The 17,768-nt window shown below is 37.3% G+C and overlaps 1 protein-coding gene across 1 annotated transcript in view; it reads left to right on the forward strand.

Moving 5' to 3' along the window:
- The window catches only part of LOC121415690 (insulin receptor-like), a 52,116-nt gene that overhangs the window by 13,117 nt on the left and 21,231 nt on the right, over positions 1–17,768 (forward strand). Inside the window, exons 4-9 of the mRNA XM_041608999.1 lie at positions 9,691–9,841; positions 13,413–13,630; positions 14,533–14,659; positions 15,335–15,546; positions 15,858–16,028; positions 16,394–16,589. Coding sequence (XP_041464933.1) covers positions 9,691–9,841; positions 13,413–13,630; positions 14,533–14,659; positions 15,335–15,546; positions 15,858–16,028; positions 16,394–16,589 — 1,075 coding nt within the window. The remainder of the gene's footprint in view (positions 1–9,690; positions 9,842–13,412; positions 13,631–14,532; positions 14,660–15,334; positions 15,547–15,857; positions 16,029–16,393; positions 16,590–17,768) is intronic.

A 17,768-nucleotide genomic window follows, 5' to 3' on the forward strand; every position in this document is an offset into this window, starting at 1 on the left:
CCGACTGCTTCCAGAGGAACTGAGCATCTCGGCCATTCAAAATCAAGGAAAGATGTCAGATCTGACAGCTTGTCGGATGACAAATATTGATGAGACGCTCCCCTGGTATTCCACTCACGATTCTTTAGAATTTGTGAAGAAAAAAAAATTGTATCATTTTTCACGTTCATTTCCAATTATGAAATTTCTTTACAATTTCACAAAAGCCTTATATATATCGATAGGTGTATTATCCACCTGTGTGTCTGCTATGAAGAATAATATCCTATCTAATTCAACAATCTCTTACCTAAGGGAGTAAACCTGGGGGAGTAGAACCCATCAGCATATTTACTTCAAACCTCTCACTGTATAATTAAAAAAGAGCTGATGTTACACCCTCCTGCCATCATGCAGGTCAATTAGAAAGATTTATGGAGTTCTTTCTTTATTTTGCATAGATATTTCTTGGGATTTCTCATCAGTAGATTATTGAGCTTACTTGTGCTATTTCTGGATGCATCTAGGTTTTCTTCAGATATGAGTCCTTCTTTGCTAGGAGCAAGTTGTTTACTTCATTTTATAGGTGACTCGTGTTTATAAATAGTAGTAATTACATTCGGTTAAGCCCTTTCAGTTACCTAACCAAAATTGGCCGGTTTGCATAAGGAAAATGTTTCTTTGTCAGCGACGAGAAATAATACTGTTATTCATTGGAGGTTTTTTTTTTATAATATCGTTATGATCATATTATATGTCAATTGTAGGAAAGAAGCATCTAACTTAAATTTACACAAGAACCCAATGTGGGCAATATTTTTTAGATTCGTCATAAAGCTACGTTTAGCAGGAAAAAATAAATGAAAAAAAAAACACAAAACGGAATGATTTTATCAATTGGGCTGAGCAATAAATGTATGCCATTACTGGACTCAAAAGTTTGGTTTTAAGTCATATGTATAAAAGTAATTAAATATTTGCGAGATGCCATCCTAGTCCATGAATTGCACCAGTACTTGCTAATCTACTGAAGATGTTGATATACCATGGCAACTTCTTAATTCGAATGAGAAATGTTATATTTTAGATATTAGCAGGGAACAGTGTTGTGCCTAAGGCTGGAAAGCCCATGCCAAGGCCAGGCCATCTGGTGCCAGGGACAAGGCCTATGTCTAGTCCAAGGAAGACCTTTTATTTCAGACCTCTGAGGCCAAGGCTAAACAATCTTTTTAGGAGCTTCTATTAGAAATAGTACATGATAATACCTTATTTTTTCTGAAATATTTCCCAAACTTGTCCTTTTCATTCAGAGGACCTGCCCCTAAGGACAACATCAAGGCGAAGACTTCCATGCCACTGCCAAAGATAAGAAGTACAAGGTCAAGTCTAAGGCAGGCCTCGAGCACTATTAACAGACCCCCTCCCCATAAAGAATAAACAATGAAGTAAATAAATAAATAAATAAATGAATAGATGGATAGATAGATAGATTGATAGATATATAGAAGATAGGTAGGTAGGTAGGTGGGTGGGTGGGTAGGTGGGTAGGTAGGTAGGTAGGTGGTAGGTGGGTGGGTGGGTAGGTAGGTAGGTAGGTTGGGTAGGTAGGTAAAAAAAAAATGAAATAAATGAGAAAAAAAATGGACTACTGATTTACTGGAAAAAAAAAGGTTGGAAATATTGGAGCTCTCACTGGCATACACTTACTGATGATGATGATGGAGATGATAATTAAACATGAACTTTCATAGCACGATTTTCCATTAGATTAAATGTTGAAGACAAAGAAGCAGGAAGAGAATGAATATTTAAAAGGCGGATTTAAAAATACTTTAAGGTTGCCCTGTTTCTCTTAGAGGATAATTGAGATGATGGTGTTGATAATGATACATGTACATGAATACTTTATAGTATCATTCCAATCCAATTGAATGCTCAAGGCACTTTGAAATAAACAGTGGCATACAGGGGAAAAAATGGAAATCTCTCGTTCAGCTGCAGTCTAAAACAAACAGGACTCTAGGCTAATTTCAAATGAACCTTGGTATGTGGGATTTTACTCTGAGGAAGAGGAAAAAGCCTTAAAATCTTCTTATGAGATTCAACATTATACTAACTGAATTCTTTTCATTGACCCCCCCTGAAATTAAAAAGAATTTAGACATTATTCAAGCCCATTTTGACTTGATTAATGACCATAATGTTACAGCCAACTTTCATTGAATAACTTCTCTTCATAGACAGAAACAGATAATGATAATAATGATAGTAATAATAATTATATAAAGAACATAGTCATACTAGTAGGCCTACATTGAGAAGCCTGACTTTCTGACCTCAGAACAGAATATCATCAGAGTGATCTTAGAGTGTGGCAAACCTTTATTTGTCCACTCAATCACATAGAATGATCCTCAATGAAACATTGTAGCACTTCTGTTGTCGCATAAATGGAAATTTGTCATAAATAGCCGACCTCCGACCTACGACACAAATTCTTTAGGCCTATCGAATCCCCAAAGCGGAGAGTACGTTTCTCACACGATATGTTTCTTTTCTCTAGAGCTTAGGCCAGATTTTGTCCTCAACCAACAAAAATCTGTCCACAAATCACAGAAAGGCTGTGGTATCTTATTGTTGTGTTCACAGCAGAGTCAATAATTTGATATGTGCTAATTGATTAAACATTTACAGCTTAAGTTGAAATAAAATAAAAATTAATATCAGTGGACTAAAGAGAACATTGAAACTTAATAATTGTAATAACTTATCAGATACCCAAGAGGCACTTAATAGTTAAGTAAACCCCTTTTCCTCTTCCCCATCTGTCATTTTTTCCCCGCGGACTCCATCATGTCGATATCTTGGAATGAGAACATGGCACCCTAAAAGACAGAATTGGAAGATTGTAGTCAAAAGTTATTTATACGGGGTCTGTATGCGAGTCGTAGGACCAGTTTTCTTGGGACTTTATCTGTCTGTGAGATCGGAAATCACAACTGGCCATGAAGGGTATGCCTTTCACTGTTTTTATCATGTTACTTTCCCCAAGCACCTGTGATTTCACAACATATTCCCGGTCTGCTTCAACTGATTCAGCGTTTCCTTCAATACTTGCATCTTGCGTTTTCATGAAAAGGGAGGAAAATATGAGTGGAAAGAAAATATTTTTTCCGTGACTGCCCGCCCTTTTCTCCTCGTTTGTTGCATTCACACTTTCCAATTGTTGAACATGCCCCGTCATGTACAAGAACGTATTCGTGTTTCAAAATTCTTGATAATTACAACATAGGCCGAATCTGTCTGTCTCAACCAGCATTTTGTTTGGATATTTATGTGTGATGATGATAACAGTGATAATACCTTGATTTACATAGTGCCCTTTTCCAGAGAATAGGAAGTGCAACTATTGTTACCCTGGTTTAGCTAGAGCTGGTGCTCATCTGTCCTAGACCTGTTTACCAGAACAATATTACCCTTTTTAGACAGGCTAAAATTTCCTTAACCCCGTACTATTGGTGGGGCTAAATGGCAATTTAGCCCCACCTATAGTACGGGGTTAAGCTTAGCCCACTTTCGTTTTACACAGCGTTTTTGCAAAGTGGGCTAACCCCACCAATAGTACGGGATTATTTGGCCCTGCAAAAAAGCAGGGTTATCCCACCAATTGCGGTGCTAAGAGCAATAGTACGGGGTTAAGATCGCATGTGTAAAACGAAAGTGGGCTAAGCGCTCCCATTCATGCCCCGCAACAGAGCCGGCCCTGTTGTCCAATCAGAGGTAAGTATAATGAATATTCATGAACAGCGATCACGGCGATGAAAAAAAAAAGCGCGCGCCAGAAGTCAGCGATTTTGGATATGACCCGAATGACCCCTCAGTGCGCTCGTGAATATTCATGAGCTACCAATAGTCCGGGGTTAGCGAGTTTCGTGTGTAAAAAGCAAGCATTCCTTATCCGGGGTTAGCAAAAACAATTTGGCATGTGTGAAAAGGAAAATAAATAGTACGGGGTTAAGGATAGTACAGGGTTAGCGATAGTCCGGGGTTAAGAAAATCCTGTGTAAAAAGCCTATATGTCATCATACACCGAAGATAATTGGTTGAGGGAAAAGGGGCGGATGAAAAATTATTGCTCCATAAAATAGTAGCTGCTATTTGCTTGATACAGAGCAGAATGCCTGGAATGCAGGATTGTATTAGTTATAAAGGGAAAATATAAGGGGCAGAACTTGACATATTTGGGCAAACAAACAATGTGATATGGAAAGTTAGGGGTCAAGATCATCAAGTTTAGAATACTACTTAAAAGCTTTTGGTTTACTTTACTTTATGTGGTTTTAAACCACCAGTAATTTTCGTTTGACTTTGGTTTATTATTCAAGGCATCATCTCAAAGCTCTGGTTCATTTTATTACTAACTTTTAGTTAACATTGTAAATTACTAGAAGAGCCTCGTAATGTTACATTGTAGGCCTACATGTATATTCTAACAAGGTGATGTTGATACAGTATTTGCCGCTTCATTTTGTCTCATCAGCTCACGAAGTCTGGTTTAATTTGATCTGAAGTTGGGTTTTAACTATGGATAAGCGACTGCGACATGAATATTTAACATTAGAGGTTAATGTGTTAGCTCATGTGACTCTTGAGTCATTCTTAACTGTTTGGGAAGGATAAATAAGGTAGTTGTCTCCTATGAAAAGATTGGGAAAGATCACATCAAACATAAGAAACAAAGTTAACAACACTTTGATATTATTGTCTTTCCATAATTTAAGCACAGAGTTTTAAACGCGACTTCAGAATATGGGTCCTAGGCTTATGTCTTAATGCCCATTTGGTCTAATAACCCATAGTCCTTTGCTTTTGTGGACTATGTGGCATAATATCATTTTATACAATATGTTTCTCTCCAATCAGTAAATGATAAATAGATGTGGTTTTTCAATAAATCTATGACGATTCATTGTTCTTTATTGTTATTTATTCTTCCTAAAAGAAATTGGCCTATTAATTCGATTTTGTATATATATCTGCTACTTGTTTATTCTTTTTTGATGTAACTTTTTTATTTTTTGCCAATCAGACAAATTGTTTGTAAATTTTGTGATTTGATATTGATTTCCTAATAAAACATATAATTATAAAAAATAAAAAAAACAAATCTATGATGATGATGATGATCCACATCATCTGTATTGCGTCATATTTCTGTTAAAAATACACAGTAAAAGCGCTGTTTAAAATTTTATACAAAGCTGTTTACTATATGAACCTTGCAGTATTTGTTTAACCGTTTAAACAATCATGTTTAATTTATTAAAAATTAGATATTGAAAATTAAACTTTGTTGCTTAAGATTTAAACAGTTGTTTAAACTGTTTAAACAATTTATGTAAGGTTCATATAGTAAACAGCGTTGTATAATTTCTTTTTACTGTGTATTCATAGGCACACAAGCATTCATATGTTTCAGAGTTAAAGACTAATTACAAACCCAGATTGAACCTTTGATTTATGGCATTTAGAAAATGGTATATATCTTGAGATTTTCCGTAGAATATTCACTGTACTGTAGCTGTGTTGCTTTGTGAATCGGGCTATAAATGTCTTGCCTCATTATCTCCCCAAGAAATTGTTTGTATTGCTGCCATGGTATCATTAGCCTTGGCTAATTTCTTAAACCTTCATGTGAAAGTTAGAGAAAACAAGATGTTTGTTTTCATGCCCTCCGGATATTTGACAAGTCTCAGACATTATTTCTGTAATATGAATGTATTTCATACTGTGAGTGACCCCCACGATTGGCGGGATCTTTATTTTGATTTTCTCCTTGTACTATTATTCAACTTCTTTATTTTCCCAGAATGATTAAAGTCAGTTGTTTATGTTATTTTGATGGTTTCAATCGCTGAACAAAGAATCAAAAGAGTGCACATGCTATAAGGATTCAACCCAATTTTCATGCTTTCTTGTCCAGTCTTTTGTTCACTCTTCTATATTGTTATCTTTACTTGTCCTAATAAACCTTCCTAATTGTGCATTCATAAATGTTTTACATCTTATTCAAAGCGAAGAATTTGAGTTATGTGCATTCAAAGGGTTTGCCATGCTTTCTTTCATTTCTGCTGAAGTCTAATGTTTGTGCAATTAATGTGGAAATTATTTTTTTTCTTTCATTTTAGAATGTTTACCTTCCACCATATGTATTTTTTTTCTAGATCACACTTCTCTTTTAAAAACAGAGAATTATTCCTGATTGGTTCTTCTGGTGAATTATTTGTTCATGCCTTGGGAATGGCTTGTTATCAAGATTGTTTTGTCTGATTCGAGCTCTCTTTTCGTACTTGGGCTATCAAGAGTCATCAGCTTCTAAGTTAATGTTTCTGGGGTCAAAGGTCAGAACTTGTTTGTCTCATGTCTAACCTGGGGACAGTGTTTATTCAACAGAGCGCAGCAATAATAGTGCCAATTTGAAGAGGTCAGGTAAAGTGCCTGGCAGATGGAAAAGGGTGGGGGGGGGGGGGTTGATGGTTTGAGGGAAAGAGAGAATCGGGAGTTAAATGAAAGCTTTCGGCTGTGTTCATACAAACTTTAGATCAAGAAACAAAAAACATGAATCAGGTTTGTTGCCAACAATTTGTGATGGTATATACTATTAAGATGGATTGTGAATTGTTCATTGTTTTATTTGATTGATAAATTCATTATTTATATATTTATTCAGTCATTTGTATATATATAGTTATTCTATTTTGTCTGGGGGGGGATGGGGGTCAATTGTTTTATCTTCAGTGTGCTTCATATTTTGACCTCTTGAATATCCATAGGTCAACTTCACTATAGCCTATGTGTTCAATGGAAGGCTAGTGTAGAACTTTGCTGCAATCAAGCAAGTTAGTCAGAATCATGTTCTAAAATGCCTTTTCAGCATCTGATGTTGCATCCTCAAAATACGTTTCTAACCCACGATGCTTGCTTGAATGCAACCATAAAGAAATTGGTATGCAAGCTATTTTGGTTTGGGTGCAGGTAAATGGAGACCAATGCGTCCGGACTGTTTAACGCATCAATCAATGGAGAGGGTAGTAGCCGGTTGCAAACCATTAAGGCCGATTGGGGTATCGGGGCATGATGGAATGAAAGTCAATGAGTGATTTCATCATGTCATTTTATTCTTGGCTTTGGAAATACCTGACATGACTAAAATGTTCGAAGCTGTCTGCCAACTAACCAACCCCCTATTTCTGGTTATCGTTTCATTGCATGATATAATATGTGGATATGATTCAGGGATAACCAAATCAATGTAGTTTAGATATTGGTATTTGAAGAATCCTGCAACAATTAGCCATCCACTCTATGATACATGTAGTACACTGAAGATAGGTGACATTAGGGACAGTGATTTTCCGTTTCTAAAAATTGCCTTTTCCGTTTCAGAAAATCTCGAATTCCGTTTCAGCATGTCTGAAAACGGAAATTCCGTTTCCCCATAGACTTTGTGTACAAGAAAAATTGACAATTCCGTTTACATAGAAAACCAATACGCAACGAGTAGCGATGTCAAAATGCTAGCGCTGCTCAAAATTTGCATCTACCAATGTACTAACATCGCTTTAAAATCCATATTAATCGAAGAGATTCGAGCTCAAAAAATTTTCAGGGAAACATAATCAACATGAATATATTCTCACCTTTCATATTATTAGCATTATTTTATTGTTAAATGGGATTTTATCGCTGATTTGGGGACTTTTTGGACATCGTTTTGAGCAGTCGACGACTTCCGAATATCCGCCATTTTGGATTTGATGAATCACCGTGATCATTATATTATGACCGAACGTAGAGGGCAGCAACACACGGCCGGATTCTGCCTTCTATGCGGACGTAAGTGAAAACTAATTTGGATACGATCGAGTGATGGAGAGGCTCGAGTGTAGTTACGATGTGTTGATTGTCATGATTGTTGTTGCAAAGTGAGATCGTGTTTTTTCAGTTGATATTCGTATTTTGTTGAGGATTTGGGATTAATTTCTGTTGCTTTTTTGTGCATTTTGAGAAAAAACATGTTTTCCGTGATTTTCCGTTTGAAAAGCCACTTTCCGTTTCAAACAGCCGATTCCGTGAATTCCGTCCGTTTTCCGCAATCGCGGAAAATCACTGTCCCTATGACATGAATGAAACTAGAATTGAAACCTAAGGCTTTGCACTAATGTTAAAAAGTATTTTTAGTGATAAAGTTGGACAGTTACTCATTATTTGATATGCTTTTGTTTATATTTTGGTTCTTGTTTCCTCATTGGATTTTGTATCCTGAAATTGACCTTATTTGGGACCCCCCTGCATATTTCTTTTAATCTGATCAGAATGAGTAAATTTGGGTGATCAATCAAGTGCGATATTGTCTATATGCTGTCGAGGAAGTCCCAGAAGTACACTTAATTTACGCATAATTGCCAAGAAGCTCGTATGTCTGTTTGTCCCTGTCTGTATTTTCTCCCCATTGTATTATCTCCCCATCGTATTTTCTCATCCGTTGTCTTCCGTCCTTGTCCGTTCATTTATCGCCATTTCCATTAGTCAGGAAAATTAGCCTGAATATGACAACCTGGATTCATGAGGCTTGAGGTGTTTTTATCAATTTATATTGCTTCTGTGTGGTTTTGATATTACACATGTATATACCTGATATATTATGTATCCTGCGATCAAAAGGAAAGTTCATTAAACTTCCCATCTCATTTTTGGAGCCAAACTTGCGTAGTTACAGTGAGCAATAACTTGGTGAGAAACTATGAGATCATTGTGAATTGTTTGTCATCATAGCTCTTGATAGATGTAATAAAATTTTTACGCTGTTTTTATAGCAAGTTAGTTGTTATAAAATCGAGCTGAAAATCGACAACACGTATAAGGATATCAGAGAATGTTATTAGTGATGTGCATTCTCCTCAAGTGCCCCCAATAACTTAATTAACAGCAGACACATGCATAAGTTCTTGCTTGGAAGAGGTCCATCGACGGACAGAATGCCATAAGTATGTGGGTAATCTATAATGGAGCAATCCCCATTTCTATCAAGATCCGTAGCATTTAGTTTGTATAGTCCGACATGCAAACATGAGGTGGCCATTTTGCTTGGTTATGTCTGAATTCATGTCGTAATTGTTTTGCCTCCTGGTAGTTTCTTTAGAGTACTCATGGAATGAAGACTACACATTTTACTTCTGTGAAACCGCTTTGCATCACCCGGAATCATGTGCCATTCTGACTCTGTGCCAAACCCCAATGAGCATACCGATTATCATACTTCCAATAATTCTGTTACATGTTGGATTGCTCAAAGCTACATGTACCACCGAACATTTGCAGGACCCTCAATAGGTTTCCAAAACCCATGAAGACTTGACACATGGACCGACCAATCCACAAAGCCAATGAATTACTGTATTACCCAAACATTCTTTCTTGAACATCAATATAAATGTATGATTTTATTTATTTAGGGTTTTTTTTTGGGGGGGGGGGGTGGGAGGGAAGATGATGTGTCTTACATGTACATTGGCCCTTTGAAATGCCAATTTTAATCATTAGCAATAAATTGATTCTAAATGATCTCTGTGCCTGATCAACATGTTGCAAAATGAAAATTTCTTTTAATAAGCTTTGGTTTCTCATTTCTTTTTGTATTTCCTTTCACAGGCAATGTCGTGAAAGAATTGGAGCAAAACTTGGGAATGATCGAGGTTGTCAGCGATGCCCTGATAGTACGCAGAGCGAACTCTCTTGTTAGCCTCAACTTCCTCAGGAATCTACGAAGAATAGAAGGGCGTGTTGGAGGACTAGAAATGAAGTAAGTTACACTCCAGATATTCAGCTCCCTCCTGGAGTCCCGGGAGGGGGGGGGTCATGGGACTTTAATGAAGTAAGATTAATGTAGCATATTTGCTGATTTAATTTGAATGAAATTCACCTGTTTAAAAGTGATTAAACTGTTTCTAAAAAAGCCTGGGATAAACAGCAAAGGATAAAGGCTGTTATTTACATCCAATGAAAAATTTTGGTATCATCCGATCCAATCAAAGCTTTAAATTACAGGGTTTATTAGGTGTTGGAGCAAACCATCTAAATTATAGCCGATACTCAACATTATCAATTATTGAAAGCAACAATTTCCTTCCAAGTACCCAGATGTGCTGCGAGGGTTACTTCCGGTGCAAGTTCTTGTTGTTGTTTCTCAGTGTTGGGAGCACCTTGAATGTTGAAAAATCCTCCCAGTTGTCAAACTGTCACCCACTGATATCAGTCCATATGATTGTGCAAACTATGTAAAAAAATTGGTAGAGTTAGACAAATTATGAATTAGCACTGAGCGGAGCTTTTGCGCTGACTGCTACTGAAAGTGCATGTCCCAGCAAAATTAACCTGGATAGCGATAGTTTATGTTGCTTGAGTTTTGGCTATACTATGTGATAAGGAGAATTATGCTTTCAACACTAACACCAACACTAAGCTTGAAATCACCCAGTGTAACAACTAGCAGTGTTCAGTTATTGGTTATATATTTTTCCATCTGAACACAATTATACACCCCTGACATCTTGATATAAGGGATTATTTCAACAAGCTTCTACATAATTACAAAATTATTAATATGGAAATAAGAGATTTTAGTAAAATGGGAACATTCATGTCATTGAGAAGAGTAGATTTATTTACCATATTTGTTCTGTGTTATGGATGAATGCAATACATCTAAATTCTTGGTCAAATAATTATCGAGATGTTTTCATTCTAATCAGGAAGGATCCACACTATTATTAATTTCCCTTGGCAACCAACTTTAGCAAAGCTAGATAAAATCAACATTATTAGACAGGAAATTGAGCAGGAGTATTTATAAACTATAACCAAGAAATCTAATGGCTAAGTAGTGTATTAGCATTGCTGCGCCATATGTATTGTATTAAAGGTAACTGAAAACTTGTGGAAATTGAAAGCTTTAAAGGAATTTCACCCACGCAAAAATATTTCCATTTTGTTTATTCTCCTTCACCTTCATAGCTAAATCTTGATTAGATTTATTTCATCTTCATAACTTAATCGCCTGAGGCTTGGCATTATCAAAAGATTGTGAGTTGGTTTACAGAAAAAACAGGATTAATTCTGTATATCTTGGAGAAATATCAAAATTTACCCTCTCTCTTTTTCATTCTCATACTGCCAGCAGTATAGATCTTGTTTATGTATTCCACTTGCATTTTATACCAATTTATTCATCTCAAGTATCTTTTGATGTTTTAATGAAGTTTGTACTTTCAGCGACTACAGCTTCAGTAGATAACATATAGTTATTAGTACCTAAGGATTTATCTATATTGTTGCTGCATTGATAAACATATCTTTCAATCATCTCCTTATTCCAAAATATGTATTGGTTTTGTATTGTATTGGATCTAGTGCAAAAAGGCACCAGCAGTGCTAATTTTGAACATGTGAGAGCCCTATGATGTACATGTGTGGATGTTATTCTCATAATTAGAAGTGTGCTCTTCATATCTTTGCACGTAACATTTCAGTATTCAAAGAGGCTGTTCTCACTACGTTCCTAACCCTAGTTTAGTGGAAACTAGTTTAACGCGTAGTGAGAACGGTCAAAGCGGTCTTGGAAGCGATCTTCCAAACCAGTTTGGAAAACCACCTCGCGATGTAGTTTTCAAGATCGCTTTGCCTCGTTAAACTGGTTTTAGCCTAAGTGAGGACACAACCGTTCTTCGGGAAGCGATCTTCGCACATTTTGAGCGCGCTACTCCACACGACAGGTGTAGAATGCCGATGCTGCGGTTTTGAATTTCGCGCGAAACGTGTAACCCCGCTGAGCTTTACGTGAAGTGATTTTGAAAACCACTTTCGTGTGATCAAGTGAGAACGCTAGCAAAGCGATCTTCCAAACTGGTTTCCTGAATCGGCTTCCAGTAAACTAGTTTTAGAAAGCGTAATGAGAACGGCCTCTAAGACTTTAAAAGGCTCCATTTGCTTTCAACGCCATCATCTCTAGACCTGGGTCATATAGACTTCTTATGATTACAAATGCACAATTTCTGTAACAGATTTACTATCAGCCAATCAGATTGAAGGAATTCAGTATAGCTTTCATATGTTATTGTAGATTTGTTATTATAACAAGTTTTATGAAACTGGCCCTTGAATGACTCAATTTGTACCTGGATTCTTTAATACATGTCATGCAGTATTTTGATCATGTAGTCTTATGATATATGCCTGTGAGAATGGTAAATAATTACCCCCTTGTCTGCTACAACATTTATACGACAGTATTTTCCAAGAACATACAGATTGATAGCCACTTCCAAGCGTCCCTGCTTTGCAATAAACATCAAATTGCCATCGCAATTTCTTTAGAGCCAAAATTCGTAACATAGTGGCAGTTGATTTGAGGTGAAGTTCTACAATGTAATGATGTACATTTTTACCCTAGCATTGGAGGAGTTGGTTTGAATCTGTGATCAATGGCTTATGGTTAGGGTAATGATGTATAGTTATTTTCCATCAATAACCGTTCCAGTATATCAGCGCTTAAGCAGTATGATTGACCTGGACACTATTGAATTACTTTTTATTCAAATCATCCATTCAATTCAGTAATGATAATAATAACACGATATTTTATACAATAAACAAATGCATAAACTGTAGTCCAAAGCAAGTATTTATATAAGTTATGGTAGAAAAGAGGCAACCGAAATGGCCCTATCTCAGTGCACTTATGGATGCAAAGAGGATGTAAAGTAATCGCTAGAGGGTATTCATTTGTCTCGCAATCTACTATGGTCAACAAGGAAATTCGGCACTCGAAAGCTCGTGAACTTGTAAGCTAGTGAATACTTTTGCGAGAGTGATCACGAATTTCCTAGAAAGCCAGTGAACGCTTTTTGCGAGAGTGATCACGAATTTCCTTGTTGACCATAGTAGATTGAGAGACAAATGAATACCCTCTTGCGATTATTTCGATCCGCAATAATGAACCTATTTAGTAGGATGTAAAATGTTAAAAAAAACCACCTTGCCATTCATTGGAAAACGCTATGTATCAGTTGTGTACCTATTGCATATTTGGTTCATATGCTTTTTCTATTGAGCATCCGTTCACTGTGTTTTTCACCAATTTTGTCCATTTCTGGAGCGGATGAAAACTGGTGGAGCCACCCCTGAAATTTTGCTTGTCCGTTCTTCCCTTATGCATCCGTTTTGTATCCACCGGCTACATGGACAGGGCACTTGGTTTTAGTATTCAAATGCAAAGTCATTGTTCCCATCCATATTATGAATTCTTTATATTGAAAGCGATCCTTTCATCTTGCATCTACAATAAATATTCTATATCCCTTATTTTGTCTTTCCAGTGAGTACTCCCTATATGTGCTGGCAAACAACAATCTCCAACAACTCTTTGACTTCTCCCAGCATCCCAACATCAGCATCGGCAACGGCAAGTTCTTCTTTCACTACAACCCCAAGTTGTGCTACTCGGAGATTGAGAAACTTCACAATCTCACCGGGATCAAGGCTCCGCTTAGCAACATTGATGTCTCACTTTCATCCAATGGAGACCAAGTTGCTTGTAAGTCTGTTGTGACCTTATAATGTATAAGTGTGCGTGCAAGTTTGTTTGTTGGTACCATTGTAATTTCTGTTCTGAAACCAATTTTAATTGCTTATTTTGGGTTTACTAGCACTATACATTACTATTTTTTTTACTACCCAACTCATTTTCATGTAATGATAATAATAGTTACTCATATATCTGACATATCTGTAGAATTTTATTTCCTTGTATGGCTCAAATTGCTTGTGAAGATGGGTACAATTTAGCAGCATTGGTCAGGCACCCGCTGGGTGGGCTGGTTGGTCTGAGAAGTACCAGTGCACTTTAATACATGTACCTCCATCATCCTTAACTTTGCAGAAACTAATAGCTATAAAACCTTTAATGAAAATGGTTCCAATGAAATAAATGGCTTGCTTCAAATTTAGTGAACGAAACAACATTTTTTGGGGGGATATTAACCTTTTGTTGAATTTGGTGGATTTACAATACGGTTCGGCTTCTATCGGTTGCAGCGTACAGGCCGAAATTGGCAATTCCTCATGGGAAAAAGCCTGTTGCGCCCGCCAGTGCATGCATGCATGTGCTTATTCAGGGCTGGCCGATGCGGATCGACCGGCTTGCATCTATGTTATGCTGTTTCCAAGGGTCCAGGATGTGGGAGAGAAGTTTGATTGGATATTGAATTCAGACCATTTTCGGTGAATTCTTTCTCCGCTTTTGCGACATGGTTTTAATTTTTGAAGCTTCACAGTCACATTACAGTACACTAGCACTGTGCGCTGCCTGTGCCTGCGCACGATGTCGACCACATCGTTAGAAATTTTGCATTTCCACTGCAACCGAGAGATGGCGCAGCATATTGTGAATCCACCGAATTGACAGTGAAATCCATGTAATTTTCTCTTGTTTTGCAGGTAACACCCATCGTTTGAATCTAGAGTTTGCTTTCTTTCAATCCGTGCTGTCAGTGAGATGGTCACCTCCAAAGGGAAAGGGAGATGTGCGTGAGATCGTGGGTTACATCCTGTCTTACCGTGAAGCGTAAGTTACATCCCCAGCTATTAATAATATCGCAATGAATATTGATATCAAGTGTCTCAGTACACAGGAGCTACAAATTAGTAGGGCCCGTATTCTGATAGCAGGTTTAACTTAAACTCAGTTTTAAAGTTGTGGTTTAAGTATGGGAAGCCAATAGTATCAAAATTTTTATTAAGTTGTATGTTTCTTATGTTCACTGTGCTCTTTCCTGATTCATCGATGGTGAAGACAATCATCTATTTATACTTCCTAGACATTTATGAATGATTTGAGAGCCAAATGAGCTGAAGTATGATATCTCTACTGTTAGTGATTTATGTGAAAATTGGCTATCCATACGTAAACCACAACTTTAAACCTGAGTTTGAGTTAAACCTGCTATGAGAATATGAGCCTAGGAGTTTCTCCTATTTGGTAGGACTTTTAAGGAGATAGTGACACTGAATATCATTTTCCCCCTAGAAATTGAATTTTTGAAATTTGTCTTAATGATGTTTTTTAATGTTTTTCAAAAATCAATGAAAAATAGGATTTTTCACAATGAAGGTTGGCAGCTCTGAATAGAGTGTCTTCATTGTTGGCCTTGAATATAAAAACATACATGTCAGATTTTGTGATACAGTGCCACAACACGACTGAAGAAGATGTTATATATACTAACTTTAACCACATCAGACCCCAAAGGAACGTGACAGAGTTAGACGGTGAAGATGCATGCGGAACCAGTCTTTGGGAGGTCCAGTACATTCCACCCACCGAAACGTCTACCTTTGTGGCCAATCTGAAGCCATGGACACAGTATGCATTCATGGTACGGACGTACACCATTGCTGGGGCTCAGTTCAGCGCCAGGAGTAACATCCAGTATCTGTTAACGCCAGAATCAAGTAAGTGTTTGATTTAGGGATGGTACAGACAGTCCATTAATGCACTTACATATACAAGCTAAAACAATATAGAATGATGCAACACAAAATTTAGAAAGGTTTACAAGAGAGAAAATGTAGCCGAAATGAAAGGGTTTCAAGACAGCACTTTAAATTAGTCCAGGGTGTGATAATCTATGTGATGGATGCTTTTGTTATAAATGAACAAATTTCTTTTTTTAGACGTGACATAGAACATTAATCAAGCTAATCTGATCTTTTTTTTGTCTACTTGCATCAATGTTTATTTTTTTTTAATGTTTGATTGACAGAGGCCTCCCCACCTAGCAGCCTGAATGTCATCTCAAATTCGTCATCTGAGCTGGTCATTACCTGGAAACCACCAGAGCATCCAAATGGAAACCTCACACATTACATCATCACATGGGAACCTCGGTACTTATTCAAACAGCAGTTTGAAGACAGGGATTTCTGCAGAGAGAGTAAGAATCATGGAACTTCCCCCCCCCCATTCCAAACCATTGTAAAACCTTCTTGAGATGGGTGGCTGATTCAGTACCTACCCCCTCATTTTTGTTTTTGCGATATGTGTACATAATGTGAAAATATCTCACCCAGTTGCATCTCTTACCCTTTATTGTGTCTCACACAACTTTTGAGACCAACTTTGGGACGCTTGTTCAACAAGTAGTGCCACAGAATCAGGTGCATGGCAGGTTATTAGCAGGGCTAGAGATAACTTAAATTTCTTCAATGCAACCTACAACTTGCATGTACCTTAATTGTCTTACATGCAATATTTTTCCTTGCCTTGATTTATATATGGTATGCTTCTATGTTTTTCAAGAACTGCCAACCCTGCGGAAGTCCGAGTCCAGCACAGAGATGGAAACATCAGAAGACGAAGACACTAACACTACTATGGTTGGAGCGGGATGCTGCACCTGCCCCATCGATCCGGAGGAGCTTCGAAGACGGGAAGAAGATGCCCGCTTCCAGAAGGATTTTGAGAATCAGCTCCATAATAATATATACATGAAGAGGTTGGTTGGCATGGAAACCAGAGATTTTCCTTCTGATTATGATAATTATCTTGATGACGATGAGGAGGAGGGGTAGGTTGTGTTTGCAGTGGTAAAATACTGTCTCAAGTGGGTCTCAAGTGCAGTTACGATGTGTTGTCATGATTGTTGTAGTGAAGTGAGATCGTGTTTTTTTCCAGTTGATAGTCGTATTTTGTTGAGGATTGGGGAAAATTACTGTCCCTAGTGTTGGTGGTGATGATGATGATGATAATGATGGTGATGGTGAGAACGATGACAACGATGATGATGGTGGCGACGATGAGAATGATGGTGATGATAAGGATGAGGAGGAGGATGTCGATGATGATAAGATGGTGATTATGATGGTAACATCGACAAAAGGGATTGTGATCAGTTGCATTGATGATAACAAAGACCCTTATTAACATAACCATGTGTATACAGCATGCTCTAATCATTAATACCTGCATTGTGCATAGCAAATGGATGATATGCTGGTATACATGTATATATGTCTTGAATGAAAAGAAGAAAATTCTTCTTCCTCTGAATATTTTGTTTTTATCTACTCTTAATCTGAAACCAGGGCGGTTATTCACCGATGATACATAATTTTAAAATCCAATTTCCCTTTTAGCTGACATTAACAGTATTACTTGTTCATGTATTTAGTCCACTTTCAAATTGTGTGGGTCCCCTCTGCTCATGCAGGAAGAAAGTGTACAAGTGATGCATGCACATGAGTTTATAATATTCAAATATACCAGGCTTTGAGTAAGTATAGTGGGAATTATTTTTCCGAGGTTGGGCTGGCATTACTTTTTTTCCCGACGAGGGAAAAATAGTAATTTGGCCAGTACAACTGAGGATAAATAATTCCCTCTATACTTTCGAAATAAAGGCCTGGAATATTTGTTTTATATCCTTCATTTAATAAGGTAGAACAATAGTCTATCTACTATTGTACACATAGTTAATCTTTTCTTAAACGCGCTGCGCAGACTGATCTACTTTTCCCAAAATCACGTGCTCAGCGGAATGCGGATTTGTGGCTGTGCTGTCCCTTCACTGGACTTGGCCGGTAAAGTCAACTCGCTGACCGGTGCGACCGAGAGATTGCATGATCTGTGACGTCAATGATGGAATAGTCGACTATTCCATCATTGACGTCACGGC

The sequence above is a fragment of the Lytechinus variegatus genome, chromosome 5 (assembly GCF_018143015.1).
Source record: "Lytechinus variegatus isolate NC3 chromosome 5, Lvar_3.0, whole genome shotgun sequence".
In the NCBI taxonomy this organism is placed as follows: domain Eukaryota; kingdom Metazoa; phylum Echinodermata; class Echinoidea; order Temnopleuroida; family Toxopneustidae; genus Lytechinus; species Lytechinus variegatus.